Raw genomic sequence first — 24,781 nt, 5'->3', positions numbered from 1 at the left:
TTTTTATCTCAAATTCCCTTCCAGCATTGAATGACCTCATAGGTCTCAGTGCTTGGCCTCAGACCTAAATTTCACACTCCATTTGATGGGTATTTAAAGTGGAATGAAGTTTTAGATAATGGAAATTTTACAATATCATTTTTGGAAACTTCTGTGAATTTTTATTTATAGAAACAAACGTGGAGTGAATGCTTATGTTCTTGCCGAGTCCTTTCCCATTTAGAGTAGAACAAAATTTTTTTTTTCAAGAATTATAAACTGTTTATACGTAAATTCTATGCACTTTTGATTGTCATTTTAATATTTATTTAACTATATATTTTAGAAATCTATGCTTCTTTCCATATTGCATGTTCTATATAAAGCTTCATGCCCAAAAAATGGCTCATTCTTTAATCACTCGATCAGTCATTACCAATCTGAGGGTCACTGATGTCATTACTTTTTCATCCACACAATGAAATGAGGTTTTAACTCCAGATTGTAAGCTATTATTAACATAAAAATGTATCAGCTGGCAGAATACACATAGCTGTCATAAAGAAACTACAAAGATGGAAGGAAGGATTCGGTGTATTTTCACCAGAAACTGATGCAACCAAACTTTGATGTAGCTGCAGCCTTCAATTCTAATTCCCTTACTTTACCTCATACTTTGTGATTTGTGATTCATCTCATCATCATTTATTACATTTACAGTAGTCCCAAGTACTCATCCTGTACGGATCAGCTGCCTTCATTCTTCTGCCATGCATTGCTCAATCTCTTAAGTTTTGGTTTGATTTGGTTTACACACAGGATATACAATTTTTATATATGCTCTGAGTACTTTCAGAAAAATGATGTTCTTTCCAAGGACTGATATGAATCGAGATGTTTGTAGGATATTGGAAATATATTGTATTGTTTGATAGAATTAAATAGTACTACTACTACTTTCTTTACAGGGCGTTATTGACCGCTGTTGATCGACTGAAAAAGAAATATGCACTGAAGGTGAAGAGGATGGAGCAACAAATGATGGGCATGGTGGACCGACACGCGCATCAGGTATGGATTTATGGGTTTCAGAATTAAAGTCTATATTTCATAAGCCCTTGCACAATTAGTAAGTATATTGAAATTGACAAATATTTTCCAGTCAAAGTATTCGATATTTGACAAGAACTCAGTCAAGGAACTTGACTGATCTCTTCTTTCTGAAGTTGTAAAGAGCAAAGAATGCAGATAATATTACCAGTGCCATCCAACATCACTCTCCATGAACAGCATCTTGCTGTTTATTCCAAAGTAGAGCTATGTTCACTATGCAAGTGTTGAGTAAGTTAGAGCTTTATTCTTTAGATTTATACATTCAATATCGTCTGTTGCTCAAGTATGCTGCATGTTTTCAGGGGTGTGAAAGGGTTCCTCCATATTTTTCTCAGATATAAATTTGCAGATGTATGGATATGTCCCAAAAAGTATGGAACCATACTTTTTGTACATCAAAGTTTGGATGTACAAGTTCCAACATTTTTGTCTTAATATTCTCATTTTGGATGTACAAGTTCCGCAGACTATTTTGTCTTAATATTCTCATTTTGGATGTACAAGTTCCTTCCAGGTCCCTCAAGCATCCCTTCAAATATTATAGTACTAGATGTCATTCAAATAGGGCCAATGCATTTAGGTTGGTAGTACCATATGATAGCTCTAGTATGTATCAGTGAAGCATGAAATGAAAAAAAAAAAAAAAAACCCACAGGGAGGTAGTGCCATTACTGCACTGTAGGCATTACTTAAGGTACGTACTTAGCAGCGTCCCTTCAGCCCCAGGCTGCAACCCTTTTAGTAATTCCTTTTGCTGTACCTCCGTTCATATTCGCTTCCTTCCATCTTACTTTCCACACTCTCCTTATGATTAATTCATAGTGCAACTGCAGAAGGTTTTCCTCCTGTTGCACATTTAAAACCTTTTGAGTGTCAATTTCCATTTCAGCACTGAATGACCTCATAGATCCCAGTACTTGGTCTTTTGTCCTGAATTCTTTATTCTCCTCTATTCTATTCTGTGAAATAAATAAATCTGTTTATGTCATGGGAGTTGATGCTTTACCTCATCTTTGCATAGTTATTTGAAAGTTGCTCGTTACATCTGTCCACAGGTTCGTATCTTGAAGCAGAAGATAGCTTCTCTTGAAGATGATCCCAACCACCAAACCCCTCAGATGATTTCAACGGCCAGTGAAACGTCGCTCTAGGGATGCTGCTTCTCTGTCTTTTCCATTGATGTTGAACGAAAGGACGAGAAATGTAGCCACAACGTCTTAGGTTTAAGTGAGAAAGGGATGTGTGCCAAATGAGAAAAGGGGTCTATAAGTTACTACCATAAATTGAGTTTATTAAGAAGTTACGTACTCTGAATAAATATATATAAATATATATTTGGATTAGTCATAAAATAAACATTATAACGACTGAGAAAGATGGCCTTCAATTTTCGAAACGCTGCAGCATCTGTTTTGCATATTTTTCTTTTACAGTGGAACCAGTAGAATTATTTGCAATAAAGCATCCATATGTAAAATAGACATGTACAATAGATAGATTTTTACTGTGTTGGTTAAGAGGTTATAGAATATAGAAAAAAAGCAGTCTATGAAACTTTGATTTATCTGAGGAATTGTTTTTTTTAAGGTGTCATAGTAACTTTTGATATTTTATTAACCTGGTCTTTGTGGAGTTCCTGTACAATGTAAAGAGCTTTTCCAGCGGAAATGATCTTTTATTGTCAAGTGCAAGACGTCTGTCTGGTCATTCATCTTGAGGAAAGGAAAAAATCTGTTATTGTAGGTCTTTCCAGATAACAAACTTTGTACCTTACATTATAGTCAGTAAAGCTTCCCTTGTAATCAGGGATGCCTAATACTACATAAACAAATAAATACAAATACAAATACAAAGTCCTTATAACCAAAAAGAAACGTGTCATGTACAGCTTCCTCCTTTTCCCAATCAATTTTAGGCCTCTCGAACTAATGTTACATTTTAATGTTCTTGTAATGCCAAACTCTGTTCTTTTTCCATAAATGAATATGTATAAATATGTATCTACAGTACTGTACTTACAAATGTGGTATATATTTGCAGTCATATTTTCTAAGTGCATGAAAGGAATGTTTCATTTTGTGAGAGAACTTTTGTTATTAAAGTATTACTACTCAGTCATAGATTTATGTCTTGACGATCAAACTTATGTTCCAGTGATTCTGAATATTTGTACGTATAGATCAATATTTTTGTAGGAGCAGAAAATGAAACTTTGTCATTGAGTTACTGTAGATAAGACATGGTCATTTTTATTTTATATAGGAAGACGTTATAGTTGCTATGTACACAAACACTCGTAGATGAGATTGGTGAATTCCAGTGGGCTGAATGGATCGATTGACTTAAAATAGATAATAAAAACTTTCCTTTAAGGAGAATGATCCAGTAAATCGGTAATGATGTATAAAAGTCAGAAATACTCTCATATGAATGCCAAATTTCCTCAGACGAAACTGTATGAGATTTGTACTCAAAAAGTCATAAAGAATATCAAATATAATTTTTGTTTCATAAAAAAATTTAATTTTACAATAGCCGTATTTGAGTCATTACAGCAAGCCTAACCTTAATCTAAATTTAATTTTAAACATGGTACCTATGTGATTGAAGTTATGGATAATAAAGGGTGTACCCTTTGTCATATACAAAGCAAATCATTATTTTGTTCCACCTTCAGGGCTTAGAAAAGAATCCAGTTCGTGCACTTTTACTTGTGCATGTGGCTGAGAAGGAAGCTGTGAGGAAACTGTGGGCAATAATTGATTGTCTCATTGTCTCAGTAGGTAAAGAATTGCTTTCCTTATTGTTGTGCTCATGTGACATTTGCCTCTTGTTCTACAGTAGTTAAGGATTTGTCCAGAGATATGTTAACTGCTTTCAGCTAATTCAAAAGCTATTATACCGGGAGCTGCACCATGATGATATATTAGAGAATGTGGATTAGGATTAAAATCTGTGGCTTTGTCTGTGATGAGCCTCTTTTAACACATTTATGATATATTTGCTGAGATGTAGCCATTTGGATTTAAGGCCTGAAACTGCCGAGATCTGAGAAGCAAGAGTCATATTCGTCATTTCATTTTGAGGCGTGATAAGTTTGTGTCTTTCAGTCATTTTCAGAATGAGCATGAAATCTATTTTATCACGTGCTCTACGTTTTCCAGCTCCTCGGTGGCATGGTCGGTTTGGTCTTGGCCTGCCACCTCGGTGGTCCCTAGTTCAATTCTCGGGCATTCCATTAAGGGGCCAGAGTGTGTATTTCTGGTGATAGAAGTTTACTCTCGACGTGGTTCGGAAGTCGCGTAAAGCTGTTAGTTCCGTTGCTGAATAACCACTGGTTTCATGCAATGTAAAAACACCATAAAACAAACAAACACTCTACTTTTTCCATGAGGAAAGCACACCAGTTGGGTCAGACAGTATGGAGGTAAAGTGTGAAGAGGAATATGTGGGTTTGTCAACTGAAATCTGAAACTTTTGCACCTCATGTCTGTTTGACAACTGGATGACAAAGCCCTATCTGTCCCTACACTGACCCGCTTGGATGTGCAATTCTACTGAGGCTGCAGGCATGGGCTCTTAGTCTCAGTCTCTGGTAATTCTGCTCTTCACAGAAGAACTAATCCTGGAGATGTGATGAAGAGAGTATACTATGAAGAGGCAAAACTTATCCGTTTTCTACTTTAATAATTATATAATATATATAATATTAAGATTACTATCTAATATATATTTATATTATTATATAATATATATATAACTTATAAAAAGCTTAAAAAATCACAGTAGATGCACGTGACTTCATAATAAGCGAATACCACGGGAAAATGATAGTCAGAAATTCAAGCGCTTTCGTCTTTATTCAGACATCGTCAAGGAGCTACTTGACGATGTCTGAATAAAGACGAAAGCGCTTGAATTTCTGACTATCATTTTCCCGTGTATTAGCATATATATATATATATATCTATATATATATATATATATATTTATATCATATATAGTTGAACAGCGAAAACCTCTAGAGCTTTGTTTAATGAATATGCGTATTTAGGACAGACAGTAAGTGTTTCCCGAAGACAAGAGACCGAAATTAAAAGAAGGATAAGCATGGGATAGAAAGCTTTTGGTAAACACAATGAGATTATGAGGTGTAAAATGCCACTTCCTCTAAAAAGAAAAGTATTTAACCAGATGGTCCTACCAGTATTAACTTGTGCATCAGAAACTTGGAGCCTTACTAAAGCCTTAGAACATAAGCTAGTTACAACTCAAAGAGACATGGAAAGAATAATGACGGGAATAAAAACTAAGTGACAGAAAAAGAGCAACATGGATACGAGAGCAAACTAAAGTAGAGGATATTCTAACAACAAGTAATGAAAAGAAATGGCCGTGGGCAGGGCATGTAATGAGAATGTCAGATAATAAATGGACAAAAAGAATAACCATGGGTCCCTAGAGATTGCAAACGAAGCAGGGGAAGGAAAAGAGGACGATGGATTGACGAGCTAAGAAAATTTGCGGGTATAGAATAGCACAGAAAGACCATAAACAGAAGGGAGTGTAAGGACATGTCTGAGGTAATTTTGTCCAGCAGTGGACTAGCAATGGCTGATGATGAGATATATATATATATATATATATATATATATATATATATATATATATATATATATATATATATATAATATATATATATATATATATATATATATATATATATATCTCATCATCAGCCATTGCTAGTCCACTGCAGGACAAAATTACCTCAGACATGTCCTTACACTCCCTTCTGTTTATGGTCTTTCTATGCTATTCTATATATATATATATATATATATATATATATATATATATATATATATATATATATATACACACATATACATATACAATGGACCCCAGTATTCGCATTCTCCGGATTTGCGGACTCACATTTACGGATTTCTCTGAAACATTTCCCCGCATTATTCGCAGAAAATTTGCCTATTCATGGTATTTTTCATCATAAAATCCACTTTTTGTGATAAAACTATTAGAAAAACCAGGCATAAACATTTTTAGTGGGTTTTTCTTGAGTTTTAACTAACAAAATTGGAGGTTTTAAGCATTTTTATCAGGTTTCCAAATATTCGCGGGTTCTAACTATTCACGGGGTTGTGGGGGTATGGTACGCATCCCCCGCGAATACAGGGTCCACTGTATATATATATATATATATATATATAGTTTTTCTTCTCTGTTCCACCTTCAGATCTTTGTACTTCATTTTCTTTGTCTTCTGGATCTCTTAAGCTTGCTGTCCAACCACACCAACCCAGCCTTTTTTTTTTATTATTCTTTTTTAAAGCACTGAGTGGCTGGAAGTGCCTCAGTGCTTGGCTTGACAGCCTAAATTTCATAATTCAGTCAAATCAATCAATCCTGCACAAATAAACTGAAAGCCACGTAATTTAGAGATATTTTTCCGAATGAGAAATTCCAGTAGCCTATGTCAAAAGGCCTTACTGCAATTAGATTTCATTTAAAAAGAAAATGTACCAAAGTATTCTGATGGAACGAGACGGTTAAGATACTCTTGAACTGAATTCTTAGTTTCCTTTGTGTGACACAAAGCAAAGAGGAAGAAGAAGAAAGGATCTGAACCAACACGAACAAAAACAATTTGACAACAGTATTCATTGATTTGCTTACCTGATCTTTTTTTCTACGCGAATCTAGTTACTTTAATATTAGATACGTTCAAGAAAACTGGATTATTTATCACATGATAAATTTATATTTGAGGTGAATAACAAATCAAGTTACGTAATGATTGGGAGAAATACAAATCAATTAGCTATGATAATGAAGAGAGGACAGCGTCTCGTTCATAAGGAGGAGAAATGCAAATAACCAACAATTGAATTAATACATAGAAAATTAAAAGCTAAAAAAGTTAACAACCAGAAGGAAGCGTTTCAGAACGTATCGCTAACAAGATGACTAAAATCCTGGACTGTAGCGGACATGGAATGCATAGACCTATAGTAGAACGCTGGACTTATGGTGACCACTGTTTGTACATACAGTAGGCCTATGTATGAAACACCAATGATAGAATCTGATAGGCAGTCTAAATCATTATCTTCCCAGCCGCCAGGGAGGAAATGTAGCGTTTGAAATCTTGCAAGTCACGGCCATGGAGGAACGAAATGAGTCAGCCCACGTCCCACGTGATACGGGACGATTCCTTGAGTAACAATAGGGGTTGTAAACTTGTATATATATGCTGGTTAATCGACTTCCATCCCTCATTCGCCATGAGTGCTTATCGCCTTCTCATCCCACGATTTCTCGCCATTCTAGTTATTACGGTGAACAGCTTCATACGAACGAGTTTTAAAGAAAATACGCCTCTGTTTGGCGTGAGCCAGGAACCAGTGAATTCAGTTGATAAAATTTTTTTAAAAGTGTATATGTAAACCTTCTGTCTCCTGACTGGCCCCAAAATATCTTCAGCATGCGATTCAGGAAGTTCATTGATGGATGAGTATATATTACAGATCTAAATCTAGACTAATGACAGTAACTGTAAAAAGAAGAATCAAACGTACCAGTGCTATGAAATGTGAACATTTTCTAACCAGTTGAACAAGTAGGTCTATTTATTCCCCCAACCACGCGAAGAGAGAGTTTTGTTTTAGGAATAGAATGACTACAAATCTGCAGAAATACATTACAAATACATCTGTGTCAAATGAATTTTGTCACGTAGTTCTAAAAATTTATTTTAACTGTCATGTGAAGTATTCCTTTTCTCTTAAAATCAGAAAAGAAAAGAAGAAGAAGAAGAAAAAAAACAGGTCTTGGTTAGTCAGCGGTGTTCGTACTGTCCACTTGCAGTGAAGAGTTCCATAGTGATTTAGCGTAAAAGGAAATATCCCAAACCACTCCCTTATTAGACGTGTCTTCTCGTGCAAAGCCAAATCTAAATTACAGGTAATCTAACAATACAACTGAGGCAAAGAAATAAATCTGCAGCAGCCCTATTTTATCAGCAAGAGAAGGAGGAGAAACTTCCGTTGCTACCATAGTGTGCTTTCTACCCTATTTGACGGGCATAAGGGCGATTCCTACCGTTGAAGGATATATAAAACATACATCTTGGCACTATTTCATTTTGTTTAAGACAAATAAAATACTAAAAAAAAATCACTAAAACTCATATTTAAATTTTGTCGTCAATATATCAAAACACGTCCTAACCCTAATTTAGTACCATCAATTAGCTAACAAACTTGTTTAGCATCGAGTAGGATTGCTGCGAAGTGCCCATGGAATAGATGCAGTGGAACTCCTCGTTTTTTTATTCAAAATCACGATCTTTGCTGTCTAACGAAGTCCTCTCGATTCGTTGGGTGTGCGCACCTGTATTGGGGTCAACGTAATGTTTCCTGATGTTTGACCGTTTTTTCCCTTTAGATGGTTAAAGGCTTTCATACAAGGCAAACTTGAAAATAAGATATTATTATTATAATTTATTCTTTTAGTCATGCACATTTTTTTTAACACTGGGCCTTCCAGTAATGGGGAAGGAAAGGGAGACGGAGGACGTAATAAATGAGCGAGAGTTTAATGAATCTTTTCCAACAGGGAGCAGCCGAGTTGCTGGTAGAGAATAGAGGTAGGAACGGAATGCATTCTGATCTTAATCCTTTGGACATCGTATATTGAATTATTATAACTAGTTCCCTAATTATCAACCAGTAATTAACTGTTATTTCCCTTCACTCCTAAGATTCATGGTCTATCTTTCCCACGACTCAGATGAGATCTCTCCGAGGTGTGTTTATCCGGTGAGGAAAATTCCGGTTTCAGGGAAAACTTCCCTGACTTTGATGTCTCCTAATTTTCCGGCATCTTATGAATACAACACAAGATGTGGCTGGTCTCTAAGGGTTAGTGCTAACATATGTTTTATTATTATGATTCTTTCGTTGTATCTCTATTCATTCGTTAAGTTGATCTGTAATACGTAGGCCTATGTCATAGGCCTATGCCTTGGTAATCGAAAAGATCGTAACCTTTATCTCTAAGGTCAAAAGGTTAGCAGATGACGAGAATGAATATAATCTAGTAACAATGCAGGATAACATGAACAATGAAAGGCAACTTCATACACGGCCCCATTGCATATATAGCAAAGACTCTGTGACATGATGTATAATTATTGTATCTTCTCTCCATTTCCTGTAGCCAGTGAGCAAGAGCGTGAGTCTGAGACTGAACTGCGACGCATTCCACCTACAAGGGATCAATGACGTTGGAAGATGCCCCGATTTTCTGGAAATCATGGAAACGAGGTAAAACTAAGACTAGTACTAGTTCAGCCGTTGGACAGTCTACTAGTACTAGTCCAAGTTGCCTGGAGACGCTTATGACAGATATTTAATCAAAAGTAATTTTATCAGTTCTCCCTTGCCGAGTCCAAGGGCAAATATCACCTTTAAGAGGTATCCTAGCCCAGCTACCATGCCGAAAGTTCCTTCTGGACAAATTTTAAATGACTTGCGAACAGGGGGAGCTGAGACTGGTGTTGAATTTTTTGAAACTGACGTGACTGCGTGACGTCAGAAGGACTTGAAGAGAATGTGCTAGAAGGAGGCAAACCGTTAGTTACGGAACTCCAAGACAAGTTTGCGTGAGTGATGAATGAGGCTATGGAGGCAATTTTTTAGAGAGAGAGAGAGAGAAGAGAGAGAGAGAGAGAGAGAGAGAGAGACGTTTTAGATGAATTATAAGTGATTTTTCACATCTATAAGATCTTTTGTGCCATTAGCCATCAGAAAAAAGGACTTGATTTCACTTGTGAAACTTGCGAAAATTGTCCCCAATATTTCAGCTCTATAGTTGTTAGTTACGCATAATGAAACTTACATCAACATTTTGCTTTATTATAATTCTTCAGATATGCAAGACAATGTTCTTAGAGACTTTCAGACTGTTGTTAAGATAGAAAATTCTCGAGGTTTCATGGAATGACTAATGTAGGCCTATGTCACTTCCTAGAGGTGATTTATATTCATTGGCTCTTGCTCTATCATTTCTGGGAAGGATTTTAAAACTCTGATACCAGCCAACAGAGATCTGTAGGCCTATGTCAGTAGTCAGTTAATATACACTTTTCGTTTAATTAGAAAATCTGCTTAATCACGGAGAGAGAGAGAGAGAGAGAGAGAGAGAGAGAGAGAGAGAGAGAGAGAGAGAAGGGAAGAGAGGGGGAGGAAGGGAGAAGAGAGGAGAGGGGAGAGAAATTGGAAGAGAGAGGGAAGGAGATTTTTCTTTAAATAAAAGCAAATAATTTTTAACAATTCTATTTTTTAGAAAACAGTGTCATCTGTTCCAGACAAGATCTTGGACGCCAGAAGTTTTTCTTCAGACAAAAACAAAGCAGAATTCTGGTTATTTTACGCCTTTGAAGTAAGAGAAGGCAGGTCACCCATATAGACCTAACTCAGAGCTACCTTTAGTACCATCACGTAACGCAATGTTTTCCCATTTACAGCGAAAGGGAATATGATTAGCACCCTTTAATCAGGCTCTGTGTAATGACTCATAACGGTTCAGCAAAACATGCGGGTGACCTAGTACTACTTCCGTGCTTTTGCCATCGATAAAATACGACCCGTATGTTAGTTAGCCGTGGCTGATTCGTCGATGTGAATGATCTAATGAAGTCTATGATATGACTGAATGTGGAAACATTCCAGATCTCTTGAGAAGCAATACCTGCTATATCTCTTTTCAGTTATTAAATTCGGAAAGTAAAACAGTTTGACCTGGCATTACTGTGTTGGCCAGTTTTATGAGCATTTAAACTACGGTTTTGCGTACACAACATTGTCTTTTCTTTAGGAAATTATGCCAAGAGGAACAATCAAATAATGACTTCCTTCTTCCAGGTACTGTGGGTCGGAGCCTCCGCGTAACATCACGGCCACGAATTTGAAACGGCTGAAAATCGTTTTCAAGAGCAATGCCCGCGATAACTACAAGGGCTTTAAATGTACAGTGGAAGGAACGAACAGCAACACACAAGGATGTTGTAAGATCATTTTTTTATGGCATCACTATTAGGTGTGGTGGTATATCGTTTAGAATCTGTTAGTCTATACACTTTTTTAAACAATATAGTACAATGGTATGATAAATATTAGACGCATAACTGCTCCAGACGGTTCCCAGTTAAGCACACGTGTTATGGTGCGGTGAATTGCCATTTTGTACTTTATATATATAAATATACACACACACACACACACACACACACACACATATATATATATATATATATATATAATATATATATATATATATATCTATATATGTATATAATATATATATATATATATATATATATATATATATATATATCCATATATAGGTTATTGAAGCCGTTCTAACTCAGAGAGCCATTCCATAGACTAATACTTCTTCGCCCCTTCCCCACTACTACTACTACGACTACTACTACTACTACTACTGCTACTACTACTACTACTACCACTACTACTCACTGATCAACCTTTTTGTTACACCTTCAAAACCTTTTTTATATCCACAATTTCCATCCCAACACTGAATGACCTCCTGAGTCACAGCGCTTGGGCCTTGGCCTACATTCGATATTACAATTCATTCCACCATCAAAACACCCTTTCAAGGGACACGAATTGCCGCTGGAATGTAGGCCTAATTGCCACTGGTATGTAGGCCTATACGTGATCATGGAAACTTTTCTGCTCCCCCAGCTTGTGGGACGGGGGGAGGGGGACCGCCCGAGTCGCCACCACAACCGACTGGATCCCCGACAAACAATAGCAGCTTCACTCCCTGGGTGGCGGCTATTGTCAAAGCCGACACTGACGTCCCCTTCTGCAGCGCCTCCGTCATTTTCGAAGATTGGCTCCTCACGTCAGCGTCGTGTGTTGAGAGGTAGTATCAAGTGGAGAAGGGTTAACTCTCTCTCTCTCTCTCTCTCTCTCTCTCTCTCTCTCTCTCTCTCTCTCTCTCTAAACTGGTTAACTCAACTCGATGTGGATGCTTAACATTTTCCAGTCAGCTTTAAAGATGAAAAAAGGACGGCTTACAGAAGAAAATATATTACATATATGTGCGTGTGTTTGTTTGTTTGTATGTTTTAGAGAGAGAGAGAGAGAGAGAGAGAGAGAGAGAGAGAGAGAGAGAGAGAGAGAGAGAGAGAGAGAGAGTAAATACCTCAAGTTATAGCAGGCAATTTATCTTGAGAAACTATACAGATACAAATTTGTCCTACGCTGAATCTTCATGTTGTTGCCAATCCACCCACTTTTTCCTTTTCTTATTCCTTTCTTAAAATCTGCAACTTTCTTTAAGAAGTAGACCATTTAGGCACTTTTTACACGTCTTTTTTAAAGTAATGCATACGTTTGTCGTTCTTTAAACCCTCAGGATCAAGTACAACAAGTACAATTACGCAGTGTTCGTGGGAGCCCGAAATGTGACATCTGACACTCGGTCTAGGAACTTACACCAGATCAAGAGAGTCTTGATTCACCACGATTATAATTCTGGTAAGATTTCAGCAGAATGCTTTTGATATTATTTACTATTCTATAAAAAAAATGTATATAAAAACACTTTTCATCCTTTATTGAAAAAGAATTAACGATCTTTAGTACTAAAACTTCTGCAAAACCTCGATATGTTGTCGAACTCCCTAGGCCTATGTGAATAGTTGCTTGGTATGTCATTCCATTCGTCTGGTGTTGATTTTTGATTGATGTTAATTATGTTCCACCAATAATATTAAGTACATATGGCCAGCTTTCTCTTTTGTCCAGCAAATGGCATGGTCAAAATCTTTGTTAGCAAAATATGAGATACTTTTCTTCGTAATTTTTTCAAATATACTGTCATAGTAAAACACAAAAATTATTATTACTATTATTATTAAACAGTTCTCAGTATCGTGATAAACTGTTATGTAATTAACATCAACAATTTACTATTATTATGTTGTTCTCCGTTAACGGGACGGGTAATGAAATCTGGTGTGGTAAATCCGTAGACTTTCCAGCAGATCCTTTAGAACAGGGTCCATAATTATTAATCTTTTGATGATTCAAGAAGACCCTCAACGAATTGCGTAATATGGTTCAATATCTCCTTTGCTTAAGTCCACTTAAATCCTATTTGTTGGCAATATAACTTAACATACTTAGTTGAATACATACTTTACGTATGAGTAGCTAGGAATATAACATACAGGAAAATCAAAAGCATTTAGTTTTTTTTTTTTTTTACAAAATGTACCCATGTATAATTGACACATTAGAATCAAATATATGCAAATATCCAGAGATCAAGTCCCATACCCCCAGTATACTACAGTTCTCATACCCCCAAGGGGTATGGAAATACCCTCTGTTAAGAACCCCTACTTTAGAAGTTTCTTCTGTCATCTTTACCAGCAGATGGATACTGGAAGTTTTCATTAACCTTCATTATCATTGCCATTATTAATTTTAATTTTACACGACGCTAAAGATAGAACAACCCTCTCCGGGAGTGACATCGGCCTAGTGCAACTCACGGCACCAGTGGACTTCCGTACCCAGAACATTAGGCCCATCTGTCTCCCAGGGGACCCCAGTTTGGAACTGACCGGTCGCAGGGCAGTCTTCACAGGGTGGAGAACCGGTAAGTAACCGCCAACATTTACACAAAAATAATTTATTTTCCGAGATGGTTAATAAGCCTTTTCAGTGATTAACTGTTAACTGGAGTGTGCGCGGAGGAATATAAAACTACGAGTTCTTTGGATTTCAGACTACGGAACTGTTGAGGCCACAGTGGACAACCAAGAAAACCTGCTGCTGTCGCAGATAAGTTGTAAACGTTCGTTCCAGGACACAGACACAAGAATCAACAATTCTTGGCTTTGCTCTTCTCTACGGGATCAGCCTAACGCATGCTTCAGTGAGGTATATGGGTTCGTATTCCTGCAGAGAGAGAGAGAGAGAGAGAGAGAGAGAGAGACGAGAGAGAAGGGGAGAGAGAGAGAGGAGAGAGAGAGAGAGAGAGAGAGAGAGTTTGATAATGACATGGTCTATCCTTAGGGTATATATATAGAGTACCAAAGTGTTATCAGCGGGCAACCAAGCCCACCAAGTGAGACCATCACCCAGCTCGACGTTGCATAATATTCCGTCCAAAATATTACGCAGTGGTAATGATGGGTCTAGGTTCCTTTGTTCACGATGAAATTGAAACCAAATCTCCTTTTTTTTTTTATTACAGCTTTCAACAGATTACGTTAATTCCCAAAGTATCGTGTTTCTGGCTTTAAAAAAAATTTAAGATACGTAGTGCAATTTCGAATAATCTCTAAATTTGTCACACACACACACACACACACACACAGATTATTATAATTATTATATTATATATATATATATATATCTATATATATATATATATATTCTAAATATCAATTACATGTATTTATGTGGCTTTTCACCACTTTTAATACTATGCTCACTTATTATTATTATTATTATTAATTATTATATTATTATTATTATTATTATTATTATTATTATTATTATTATTATTATTATTATCAGGCCATAATACAAGACACTTACTGTACCCTCAATTACTGGTATCGTAGATTCAGCACAATGTACAATAGCAAACTAGAATTCTAACGAAGTTTTCTCTTTTTCTTTCTCACATGCAGTTTTATATAAGTAAGGGTCGGTGGCAGAAAACGATAATTCTATCGGCCTAATTTTATTGTTTAATCTGATTTGCCTCTCCTCCGGTCACGGGTTTATCACAATATATGGAAAGGATAATGTTGTCATTCATGGATCTCAGTATTATATTGGTCAGAAAGTTCAGATTTTATTTGGTAAATTTTGACCACCATTTGAATTCAACATAGTGCAATGTTTGGAGTTTAAAAAACTCCCTTAGCTCTCTTTTAAGCACACGGCTATTTCTCTTCATACTTCATTCATGGAGTTGATTGATGCTGGTCATTCAGGAGAAAATCTTATGAGTCGATGAGTGTGGTTAACTGCTTAGCCAACTGGAATTGAACAGTTCAAGCCATTCTTGTTAGACCTATAGTCTATCTATCCAACTAGACCGATACACTCCAAGCCATTCTTGTTAGACCTATAATGAATTTATGTAAACCTCATTCTGTCACGCCTAACCTTTAATATGTAATCATGACAGTAACTGTACGTGGGTTATTCTGGAAAAAAATTGTATTGGCTTCAACTAGAAATCAGGTGACTTCGGTCTAATTTTACTGACCTAATTTTAAATATTCAGGAAGACTTGGGCGGTCCACTAATGGTCAGATCGGACAGTGGTCGATATGTACAAGTGGGCATAGCACTGCACAGTTCTGGTTGTACCAACACGACCACTACATCGTTGCCCCAGATCTACACGAATGTCAACAGTAAGTAAAATGTACACTCATTCTCAGTAAGTGAATACTATCTCATGGAACTTTGAAATAATGCTGAATGTTCGTTTGTGCTTTGGAAAATTTAATAATTATTACGTTGGTACCTTTGACCATTGTTGCTCTTTTCCCTTTTCAGAATACACGAGATGGATCAAGAAATCTGTGGAATTATCTGATACGTGTGTTTGATTCTCATGTTGGCCATTACAGAACAACATTTTTAGTTGCAAGAAAAGGCTTACCACAGTCTCCCCATGTTCTTTGGTCTCATAGATTCAAATGCATTCCCTTTTTGTAAATCCCTTCATATAATAAATGCATTGAAAACGAAAACTTTCAGTTATCCAGATATAGGCAAAAGAATTTGTGTATAATGTAAGGCAGTAGCAACGAGGATGGTATATCATATCAGAGAACCAGAGAATAGTATAATCTATAATATTTCTACAACTGTTGGTCGTAAACATACTTCGTCCATCAGGCTTTTCATATGTGAGGCGAAAAGCAGCAAAAACTATTGACAGAACTGCCAGGATGTCCGCAAACAGGCATCTTCACCACAGTAGGCAAGAGGTAGGTACTCTACTTTCAGCAAAGGTAACGTCCCAGAACCTGCAATATTCAGTTACAGATTCCTCCACATGGGAGCTAGTGGAAATAATGTTGCTGCTATAGAATTACCTCGGGAAGACATTACCTTGGTTATACAGGAGGAAAATGTGAAAGACCCATTAATAATGTCCTTTCAGAATTTGACAGGGGTATTTGAAGAGAGCTTTGATACCGTAATAAGGCCTCTAAACCAATAAACCTGACACAGTAGTTTTAGGTCTTGAATCTGGTTGAAAAGGAACTAAAACACAAAAGGTTTATAGAAAAAAATATATATTCAGTGTGCACTACTTATGCTAGAAATTCTGCCGTAGAATTTACCTTTTGAAAATAGGGCATTCCTGCACTATACCTTCAGTTAACATATTTTTGTCATGTAATTAGGCCTAACCTGTGCTGAAATCGCAGTATTGGTGCACATGTCATGACTAATAACAGTGAGCAACCAATGTTCCATGCTGAGCATAGACTCACATTCGAAAAGAAGAACGTAAGAATTAGTATCTTTTAACCAGAGCTCTTGAGACGAAGACCAAACACACAAATAAACCTCGACATCTAGAGAATGGAGAACAAAAACAAGTCAGCTCAATCTATTGTCAACGCAAGGCCTTTATTTCAAAGGGTTTATTTCTGGCATTGTTTTCGGCATTTCTTTGAGAGCCTTCCACTGATGTTTCTGGAAGGAAGATGCAGCACTGCGCTAACTTTCGTGTAAGTGAATCGATGAACCTCGTCTCTTGCCTTTCAAACCACTCCACTCTACAGGTCGCCCTTGGAGCAAGTAGGTCCCGTGATGGCATGAGGCCGGGTTAATTCAAACCGACTATTAAATGTCTTGTTTGAAGAGGCAGGAGAACAAAGAAGCTATCCATCAGTTTGATGCTTTGACGAAATGAGATCTAAGGTAACCGGACACAGTCGCGAATGAAAGCAAAATATAGTAAGACACATTTGGATGTAAATTGAGAGAGAGAGAGAGGGTGGTTGGGTGGGGGTGGGGGGGTGGGGGGGGGAGGGGGGGGGGGCGGCGCCCAATATTTAAGCAAAATCAGATTTCATTAAGTCACGTGATGTAATCGATGTCGGGATAGGTGGATTACTCTCCAGGGAAAGGGATTGATTTTCCAGTGCAGTGTAACTTGCTACGGTTTACTTCCGCAGCCCTCTAGACGAAAAGCTGAATTACATTGATTTCGCGTACAGAAAAATAACCTAGGGAAGAGACAGAGACAGAGACAGAGAGAGAGAGAGAGAGAGAGAGAGAGAGAGAGAGAGAGAGAGAGAGAGAGAAGGGAGAAAATAGGAGTGCATTGTAGGTAGGGGGCGTTTGATAAATGGATATCGAGCAGCAGTAGTAGTAGTAACAGTAAGGATTTGTCTTTGAAGCGGCTCCGTTCGTACCAGACAAAATAATCGTCTCGTTGTGGGGTGCACTTACCATGTCCGGTACCGGTCAAATAATGAAGGATAAGAAGAAAAGAAGAAAAAGAATAGGAAGAAGAAGATGGGGAGAGGGAAATCCTCTGAAATGTAGTAGGCAGGGCGAGGGCTCTCATCATCTGCGTCAGACACATTTCCCTCGGCAGGCTCACAAATCCAAGCGCGGGGAGTGAATGAAACAGGGGAGTATTGAACGAGCTCTATGCGACGGCGCAATTCGAGCACAATCCAGGGAGCTTTCGGGTGGACAGCGGGAGAGAGAGAGAGAGACAGAGAAAGAGAGAGAGGGAGAGAAAAAGAGAGAGAAAGAGAGGTTGCCGAGTAAACTGTGGTCCAACCCACTTCAGTGTATCGCGCGCACAGTCCTAGGTAGTTGTATAACCTGGTCCATCTCTGGTCGTTCAGGTCTTTTGTCGCCGCGTATCTCTGATATCGAAGGAGGACTCTAACAGACCACCCTGGGTGCGAGAGAAAGAATCCTTCAGCATTCGGACTGATTCCCTCTCTCTGTCTCTTTCTCAGAACGAAGATTCGAGGTTTTAAAGCCTCGTCGTCCGGTTATATCGTCGTCCACTTGGCTTAATCGCCTCTACTCCTATTCCCGGTAAGTCGTCATTTTCCACGTCTCGTTTCGCTCATATATTCGGAAATGTTCCAAGAAAGACGTAGGAGGAGGAGGAGGAGGCCATGTTGATCTGTCTGTGTAGGACCTACAAGCTAAAAGAATCTCTTAAGATCCATTGTTACAGGAACACACACAAACACTCCCCACCCTCACCCTGTTTCTCTCTCTCTCTCTCTCTCTCTCTCTCTCTCTCTTCTCTCTCTCTCTCTCACCTTTACACTTGTGAAAAATGGAAATTCCTGTCGCGTGCGCAATTCAAAACGATAATGGAATTCGCCCTCATTTTTGTGCACCTCGATAACCAATTAAAAATAAAAAAGAATTATGTATTCTTGATACCAGACAAAAGTGGAATCAATTCCAAGATTAAGGTTTTTTATTTTTCGTTTTTCGAACGTGAATGTCGTTATCGGTCGTTGACTGCTGGCGTATATAGCCATCCCTTTCCCCAAAAGGGTTTGATGTCTGTGCACTCTGTCACGGAATGAATTGTGAAAGCTTAAAGGCCATCTTTTTAAAGAAAAAAGGGGGAAATTTGTTATTGACAGTGACAGAGGCGGTGTCCAGTAACCTAGAGGGGTCAGGGTTCAAGAGATTCGATCCGGAAGCCATGCATAGGCCTATCCTTAGTCCTTTCCGTTTGCACCTTTTTATTTTTCCTCTTTGTCGTTTTGGGAGCTTACAATGTTATTTCATTGAAACATGAATTAATTAAAAACCTTACTGAATAGTATGACGTTTCCGTTAAAACATCTGCTTGAAATCTTCCGTTAATCTGTTATGCGTTAGACTTATGTAGAAAAAACAAAGTCGCTTGTTACAGCCAGTGGGTCATGGTTACAGCAAACATTACGTTATAGGGTAACATCGAGATCTTGGAAAAACCGATTACCAAGTAGCTCATCAGCTAAGATTTGATTGTTCTTAAATTCTAATAGAAATACTGGTGACAATCGGCCACTTTTACGGTTTATTTGGTTTCAGAGATATCCGTATATAGTTTACGGTTGTAGGCCTAATCGTGGAGGCAGAAAATGTTGGAAATGGGATGGAAACACGACTTGGTCCACCACCCTGATGACTTATATAGGTGTTTCGTCAGAAGTAGGTCAGCAGGCCTTTAGAAAGGAGATTGCTAGGCCTACGCCCCCCTCCTCCCTGGTTGTGGTCACCACATTTTGCTAACTACGTGTACTTTATTCGGTTCTTAGGTAAAGAGAAACACTATACACATACATACAGAACATCACAAAAAGATGTTAATATAATTTATGTTAAAAGTGGGAAAGGGTTAGTATTGACATCGCCTAGAGCCTTAGACCCAATCTCCAGATGTGTCATTCTTCATGAACACTCGCGTGTCTGGGCGTTAATTATCTACATGAAACCAAAAAAGAAATGAATAAGTGACATAATCTGTGATACGGAACTATTTATTGGCATAGTTCTCACTCAAGAGCCAACAATAATTTTCCATGGATAGAATAAGGAAGTTGGAAACCACTGAGCGTTAGAAGTTTGGTATCGTAGAAGTAATGTGTCGGTGAAGCTCTGTACGAGAACCGCCAATAAACTTATCTGTATTATGATTATTTGACCCATTTTGACCCTGATTGACTTAGGAGGTCACAAGGTCAATAAAATGGTCAAAATCGTCAAAAACTGTCTTAATGATTGGCTTTCTGTACCACCACTCTAGATGTAAAAAGAGTAGACAAATGTTATTTTTTTAATCATCTTGCAAAGAAAAAATGGTAAAACTCGCAGTCATTTGACAATCGACTCCCTTGAGTGGTGCTATGATGTAAATAAATCATATACATATGTGTTATTGAGCGTAAATTCATTTAATATGTCCAACACTTTTTTTTTTCTTTTTACCAAGATGGCCGCTTTCTCGAACTATCCACAAGTATTTTGGATAATAATGAACCACGATAGCGGGTGCAAGATAGGTTTGTGTGTGTGTGTTTGTGTTTATTTGTGAATGATTTAGCTTCTCGTATAGGTACAGGAAGTAATCAGTGCTAGTGTAATGTTCTGCACACGGATTCATCCGCAGTTCAACATTTAAAATATGAATTTTACAGTGACTATTGTGTGTGTTTTTTTTTTTTTTTTTTTTTTTTTTTTTGAGTTACACCTTCTTAGGGATATTGGTTTTTTTTTATATATATATATATATATATATATATATATATATATATCTATATATATATATATGTGTGTGTTATATGTGTGTGTGTGTGTATACATATGTTCAGTTAGTAAGTGTGAACGTGTGTATTCATCTTTAATATTAAAGTGAATAGCACCATTTACATTTTATTTCATTTAAAAATATTTTTTTTAATCAGATAAAGTGATAATAAATATTTATTGTGCAGGTTTTTCCCTGAGTATGACAAAAATCCATCAGAAAAAAAACTGGACTTTTTTTTTTTGAGTGACATATTATGAAATGAAATACATTATAGTCTTTCTGGTCTGGAGATGAGGCTTAAGACTAAAGATGGAATCTCTCAGACTTGGTGAATTTACTCTTGTCTGTGAACACAAGACCTTCTTGTCATGAGGAGTTTTTGGCATTTTCTTTTCTTTTTATATTAGTTTTGTTATATTAGTTTTCATCAGATATTTTACTCTGGGAATTTTTACGTCTTAACATATTGTGACAAACTTCTCACGTTCTGGCCCTTTAGTGGGGTAGCGCCGTCAGTGCACCTCATGCATTGTACTGTAAGCATTGCTTAAGGTTCTTAGCGGCGTCCCTTCGGCCACCAGCAGCGACCCCTTCCATTCTTTCCTTCAACCCCAAAATTTGAAATTCCATTCCATTCTCATGTTCTGCTAGAGAGATAGATGCACATCCCTCTTTGGGAACTGGATATATATATATATAAGCTTTCTCTGCTTCATGGCTTCAACTTTGCTTCTGAATAACCACTGATTCCATGCAACGTGAAAACACCATGCAAACAAAAATTAAGCTTAGTTTAATTAATATGCCCTTCTTGATCAGACTGCCATCAAAACACTGGACTTAACTCGGCACTTGCTTGCTTTCACAATATTTATATTTTGATCCGGTGTGAGTCTCAACTTCGCTCACAAAATATTAGGGAATCGCATCCTCTCAGTCTGCAGCACTTCTGTCTGCCTGATGCAACAAGTGCTGCACTTTGCTTGTTCAACAAGTCATAATATTTGTTCTATTGCTTGGCAACCTGCTCTTTCACTTGGTTACACAGTTGTTCATAAAATCCATTTTTTTTATATTCCTTTAACAAAATATGATCTACTATAGTAGATTGACATCAACCGTGCATTTGATGTCTAGGCCAGTCCCTTCCGTCGCTCCTGATTGGCTGTTGATAAGCCAATCACATGGCTGGAAACTAACACAGTCTCTCTCGAGAGTTCACATGGGTAGGATCTATGTTCCAATTCTCCTGAGGTATACGTCTTTCAGGAGAGATGGAATATACACCCTTCCTATGTGAACTCTTGAGAGAGACTGAGAGTTTCCAGCCCTGTGATTGGCATATCAACAGCCAATCAGGAGCGTCGTAAGGGACTGGCCTAGACATCAAATGCACGGTTGATGTGAATCTACTATAGTGACGTTAGCGCAGCTCTTGTGGTGCACTGTGGGCATTACTCAAAGTTCTTTGCAGCATCCCTGAGGCCCCCAGCCGGAACCTCTTTCTTTCCTTTTACTGTACCTCCTTTTATATTCTCTCTCCTCCATCTGACTCTCCTCAACCCTCCCTTAACAATTGTTTCAGAGGACAACTGCTTTGAGGTTCTCTTCCTGTTACCTCTGGCATACCTATTTACTCAGTTTCCTTTTCGGCTCTGAAGAACCTCGTAGGTCCCAGCGCTTGGCGTCTGGCTTAAATTATATATATATATATATATTCCAGTTCCAGTTCCAAAACATATGATGTTCAGTAAAAAGTTTGTGTTGGTGTCCCTGTCTCCATCGTGTCATCCGAAGTGACTCACTTGGCCAGTCACAAATTGGTCTCCAAATGCAACTTTTCATGGTGAGTATGAAGCTGTGCATTACAGATTGCAAAGTGATGACTTTCAGTCATAATTTCAAGGTGATCATTGCACTGCATGGTGTCCTTCTGTTTGCTTGAATCCAAGAAATCAGGATGACCGGGATATCGGAATTTTTTTCTTCTTCTTTTTTCCTCTTTGTAAAGGGGCATTACTGGCATAGAGATGAGCTTTCAAAAATCACGTGTGTTACATCGTTTTGTTAATTTTTTTTTTCTGATGGTTTTATTTTTCTATTTATTTTGAGCTGTGGCAGACAAAGGATCTTGGGGTGTGAGGGGGGGGGGGTGGCGGAGGTGGCTGGGCCTAAGGTTGATATGTATTTCCCAACATTCCAATTTCCACACCTTTGAAACATTACTTTAAAACACGACGAAGGTATTTTTTGTTTTTACTTTTTTATAAGTTAAGAACAATGCAATAGAACTCCTTTCACTTTAACTTGATTCTGTGTATTTATTCAATACGAATTAGTTATATGGATTATATGTACCCTTTTGGAATTTATGAAGTCCACACTTCGTATTACGATGACCTCTGTGGTTTACTGTTTATATATAAAACTGCTATAAACATTTTAATATCTAACATGGGTTGTCTCAGTTTTATTAAGCATAATTTCCCAACATTGGAAGAAATTCTGAGCCACTTATAGCTACACTTAAGCTTGGGAAATATATTTTTGTGAGGACTTAAGTCTGAGCTTGGGAAATATATTTTTAAGAGGACTTAAGTGTGAGCTTGGGAAATATATTTTTAAGAGGACTTAAGTGTGAGCTTGGGAAATATATTTTTGTGAGGACTTAAGTCAGAGCCTGGGAAATATATTTTTAAGAAGATTAATATGTCTGTTGTCTTTAACCATAATTATCAAGTTCTAAGTCATCTTAAATATGATTATTTCACGATATTGTTGTTTTTAGTTCTAAGATTATCTAGTATCTAAGTAAGGAATAAGTTTGGTATATTTAAACCCCAATAATTCATATTCTTTATCTTATTTTATATTATTCTTTAGACTTCATTTGCCTGTTTTGTTTGAGTTATGCTCTGAGAGAGAGAGAGAGAGAGAGAGAGAGAGAGAGAGAGAGAGAGAGAGAGAGAGAAGAGATTTAATTAAAAACCAAACACGTAAGTAATGAAAGATTCGGTGCAAATAATCCCAACAGGGTTACAGAGGAGAGAAAGGGAAAAATTTACGTAGAAATAAGCAGGAACAAATGAGAGAGAGAGAGAGAGAGAGAGAGAGAGAGAGAGAGAGAGAGAGAGAGAGAGAGAGAGAGAGAGAGAGAGAGAGAGAGAGAGAGAGATGCATTAATTGTGAATTTAAGGCCCTGTTCCATTTTTTCAGAAGAGAATATTTGTGGACTTTTTTACCTTTGGTCCTGCAGGTTTTGTCGTCGCTGTCAGCTGTGTTGTGTAGCTACACACCCATCCATCCCTCCACCTTCATCACGATCATTCGAAAGGAAAAAGGAAAAAACAAAACAAAAGAACTGGTTGTCAATTTCAGGGGGACCTACTTAATTGCCTTGTCGCATTTTCAGAGTGCAACTCCTTGTACCTTGCCTGTTTAAAAACCTTTGGCACCATGTATGGAGGGGTAAGTGTTCCATTGGTGTCTGTTTGTGAGTCACTGTTTCTCTCTCTCTCTCTCTCTCACTCACTCTCTCGCAGTCTTCATTAGGAGGAGGTGATGGTCTACAGTAGTTCCCCCTCAGTCTCTCTCGTCTTCACTCCGTTTTCTATGTAGACGCAATGAATACACATTTTCTTTAGCAGGCACCATTACTATTATGTAGTAGAGGATTTAGTTTGTTTGATGTTTACATATATATATATATATATATATATATATATATATATATATATAAACTAAGTGTGTATTGTGAATATGAAAACGTGTGTACAGACGGCCAACGAAGAATTGGCGTAGTTCCTTAATTCATTGTTCGTTATGGAAATATTGCCATATGCAGGTGCCAGATTATTTACTTAACAATAAATAACATTTCCTTTCAAAGGTGCTATACTTGAAATAAATTACATTAGGACTGAGTAGACTTATTCAACGTATTAAAGATAATTATTTTGCAAAGTAAGGAAAATATATACCGATGGGTCCACGATTTCTAATTTTATTCTCAACTGTGGCTTCCTGACAGCATACCGAAGATTTTGAAGTTAGCTTTGCTGCCGCTCGAGTCTTGACTCAACATATCGTACTGCACTGGGGTGTTATCATTTCGTCTCCTACAGCCGATAAATAATACGTCAAGGCGTTAACATTCTTTGAAAACGATGTTTAGTTAAACTAATTTTGTCCTTTGATCAATAAAATAATTTGCATGACTCATTTAGTGGGCCTAAATTGGACTTCTGATTTTCCCACATGATTAGCCTAGGTTTATTTTCAGCAGCATACT

General features: G+C 37.4%; 3 protein-coding genes across 7 annotated transcripts in view; all 3 read left to right on the top strand.

Annotated features, from left to right (window-relative positions):
- LOC135196888 (colorectal mutant cancer protein-like) overlaps positions 1-3,746 on the top strand; it is a 28,311-nt gene extending 24,565 nt beyond the window's left edge. For all 4 annotated transcript variants that reach the window (XM_064223670.1, XM_064223666.1, XM_064223668.1 and 1 more), the window contains exons 12-13: positions 948-1,050; positions 2,148-3,746. In XM_064223670.1, coding sequence (XP_064079740.1) covers positions 948-1,050; positions 2,148-2,243 — 199 coding nt within the window. In that variant the 3' untranslated portion in view covers positions 2,244-3,746. The remainder of the gene's footprint in view (positions 1-947; positions 1,051-2,147) is intronic.
- Positions 3,747-7,392: 3,646 nt separating this feature from the next.
- LOC135196889 (enteropeptidase-like) lies at positions 7,393-15,939 on the top strand. The gene is made up of 11 exons (XM_064223671.1): positions 7,393-7,451; positions 8,731-8,761; positions 8,905-9,035; positions 9,334-9,440; positions 11,040-11,182; positions 11,889-12,072; positions 12,568-12,689; positions 13,666-13,818; positions 13,948-14,102; positions 15,466-15,598; positions 15,744-15,939. The coding sequence occupies exons 1-11, from the start codon at positions 7,398-7,400 to the stop codon at positions 15,794-15,796; spliced, it is 1,266 nt and encodes a 421-aa protein (XP_064079741.1). The 5' UTR covers positions 7,393-7,397; the 3' UTR covers positions 15,797-15,939.
- A 2,032-nt stretch (positions 15,940-17,971) lies between these two features.
- Positions 17,972-24,781, top strand: part of LOC135196887 (vesicle-fusing ATPase 1-like) — a 53,982-nt gene continuing 47,172 nt past the window's right edge. The window contains exons 1-2 of one of the 2 annotated variants that reach the window (XM_064223661.1): positions 17,972-18,266; positions 23,747-23,958. In XM_064223661.1, coding sequence (XP_064079731.1) covers positions 23,947-23,958 — 12 coding nt within the window. In that variant the 5' untranslated portion in view covers positions 17,972-18,266; positions 23,747-23,946. The remainder of the gene's footprint in view (positions 18,267-23,746; positions 23,959-24,781) is intronic. The other variant, XM_064223663.1, reaches the window with a different exon arrangement.

The sequence above is a fragment of the Macrobrachium nipponense genome, chromosome 18 (assembly GCF_015104395.2).
Source record: "Macrobrachium nipponense isolate FS-2020 chromosome 18, ASM1510439v2, whole genome shotgun sequence".
NCBI classification, from domain to species: domain Eukaryota; kingdom Metazoa; phylum Arthropoda; class Malacostraca; order Decapoda; family Palaemonidae; genus Macrobrachium; species Macrobrachium nipponense.
The sequence above is the reverse complement of the archived record's forward strand: the minus strand, read 5'-3'. Positions and strand labels throughout refer to the sequence as shown.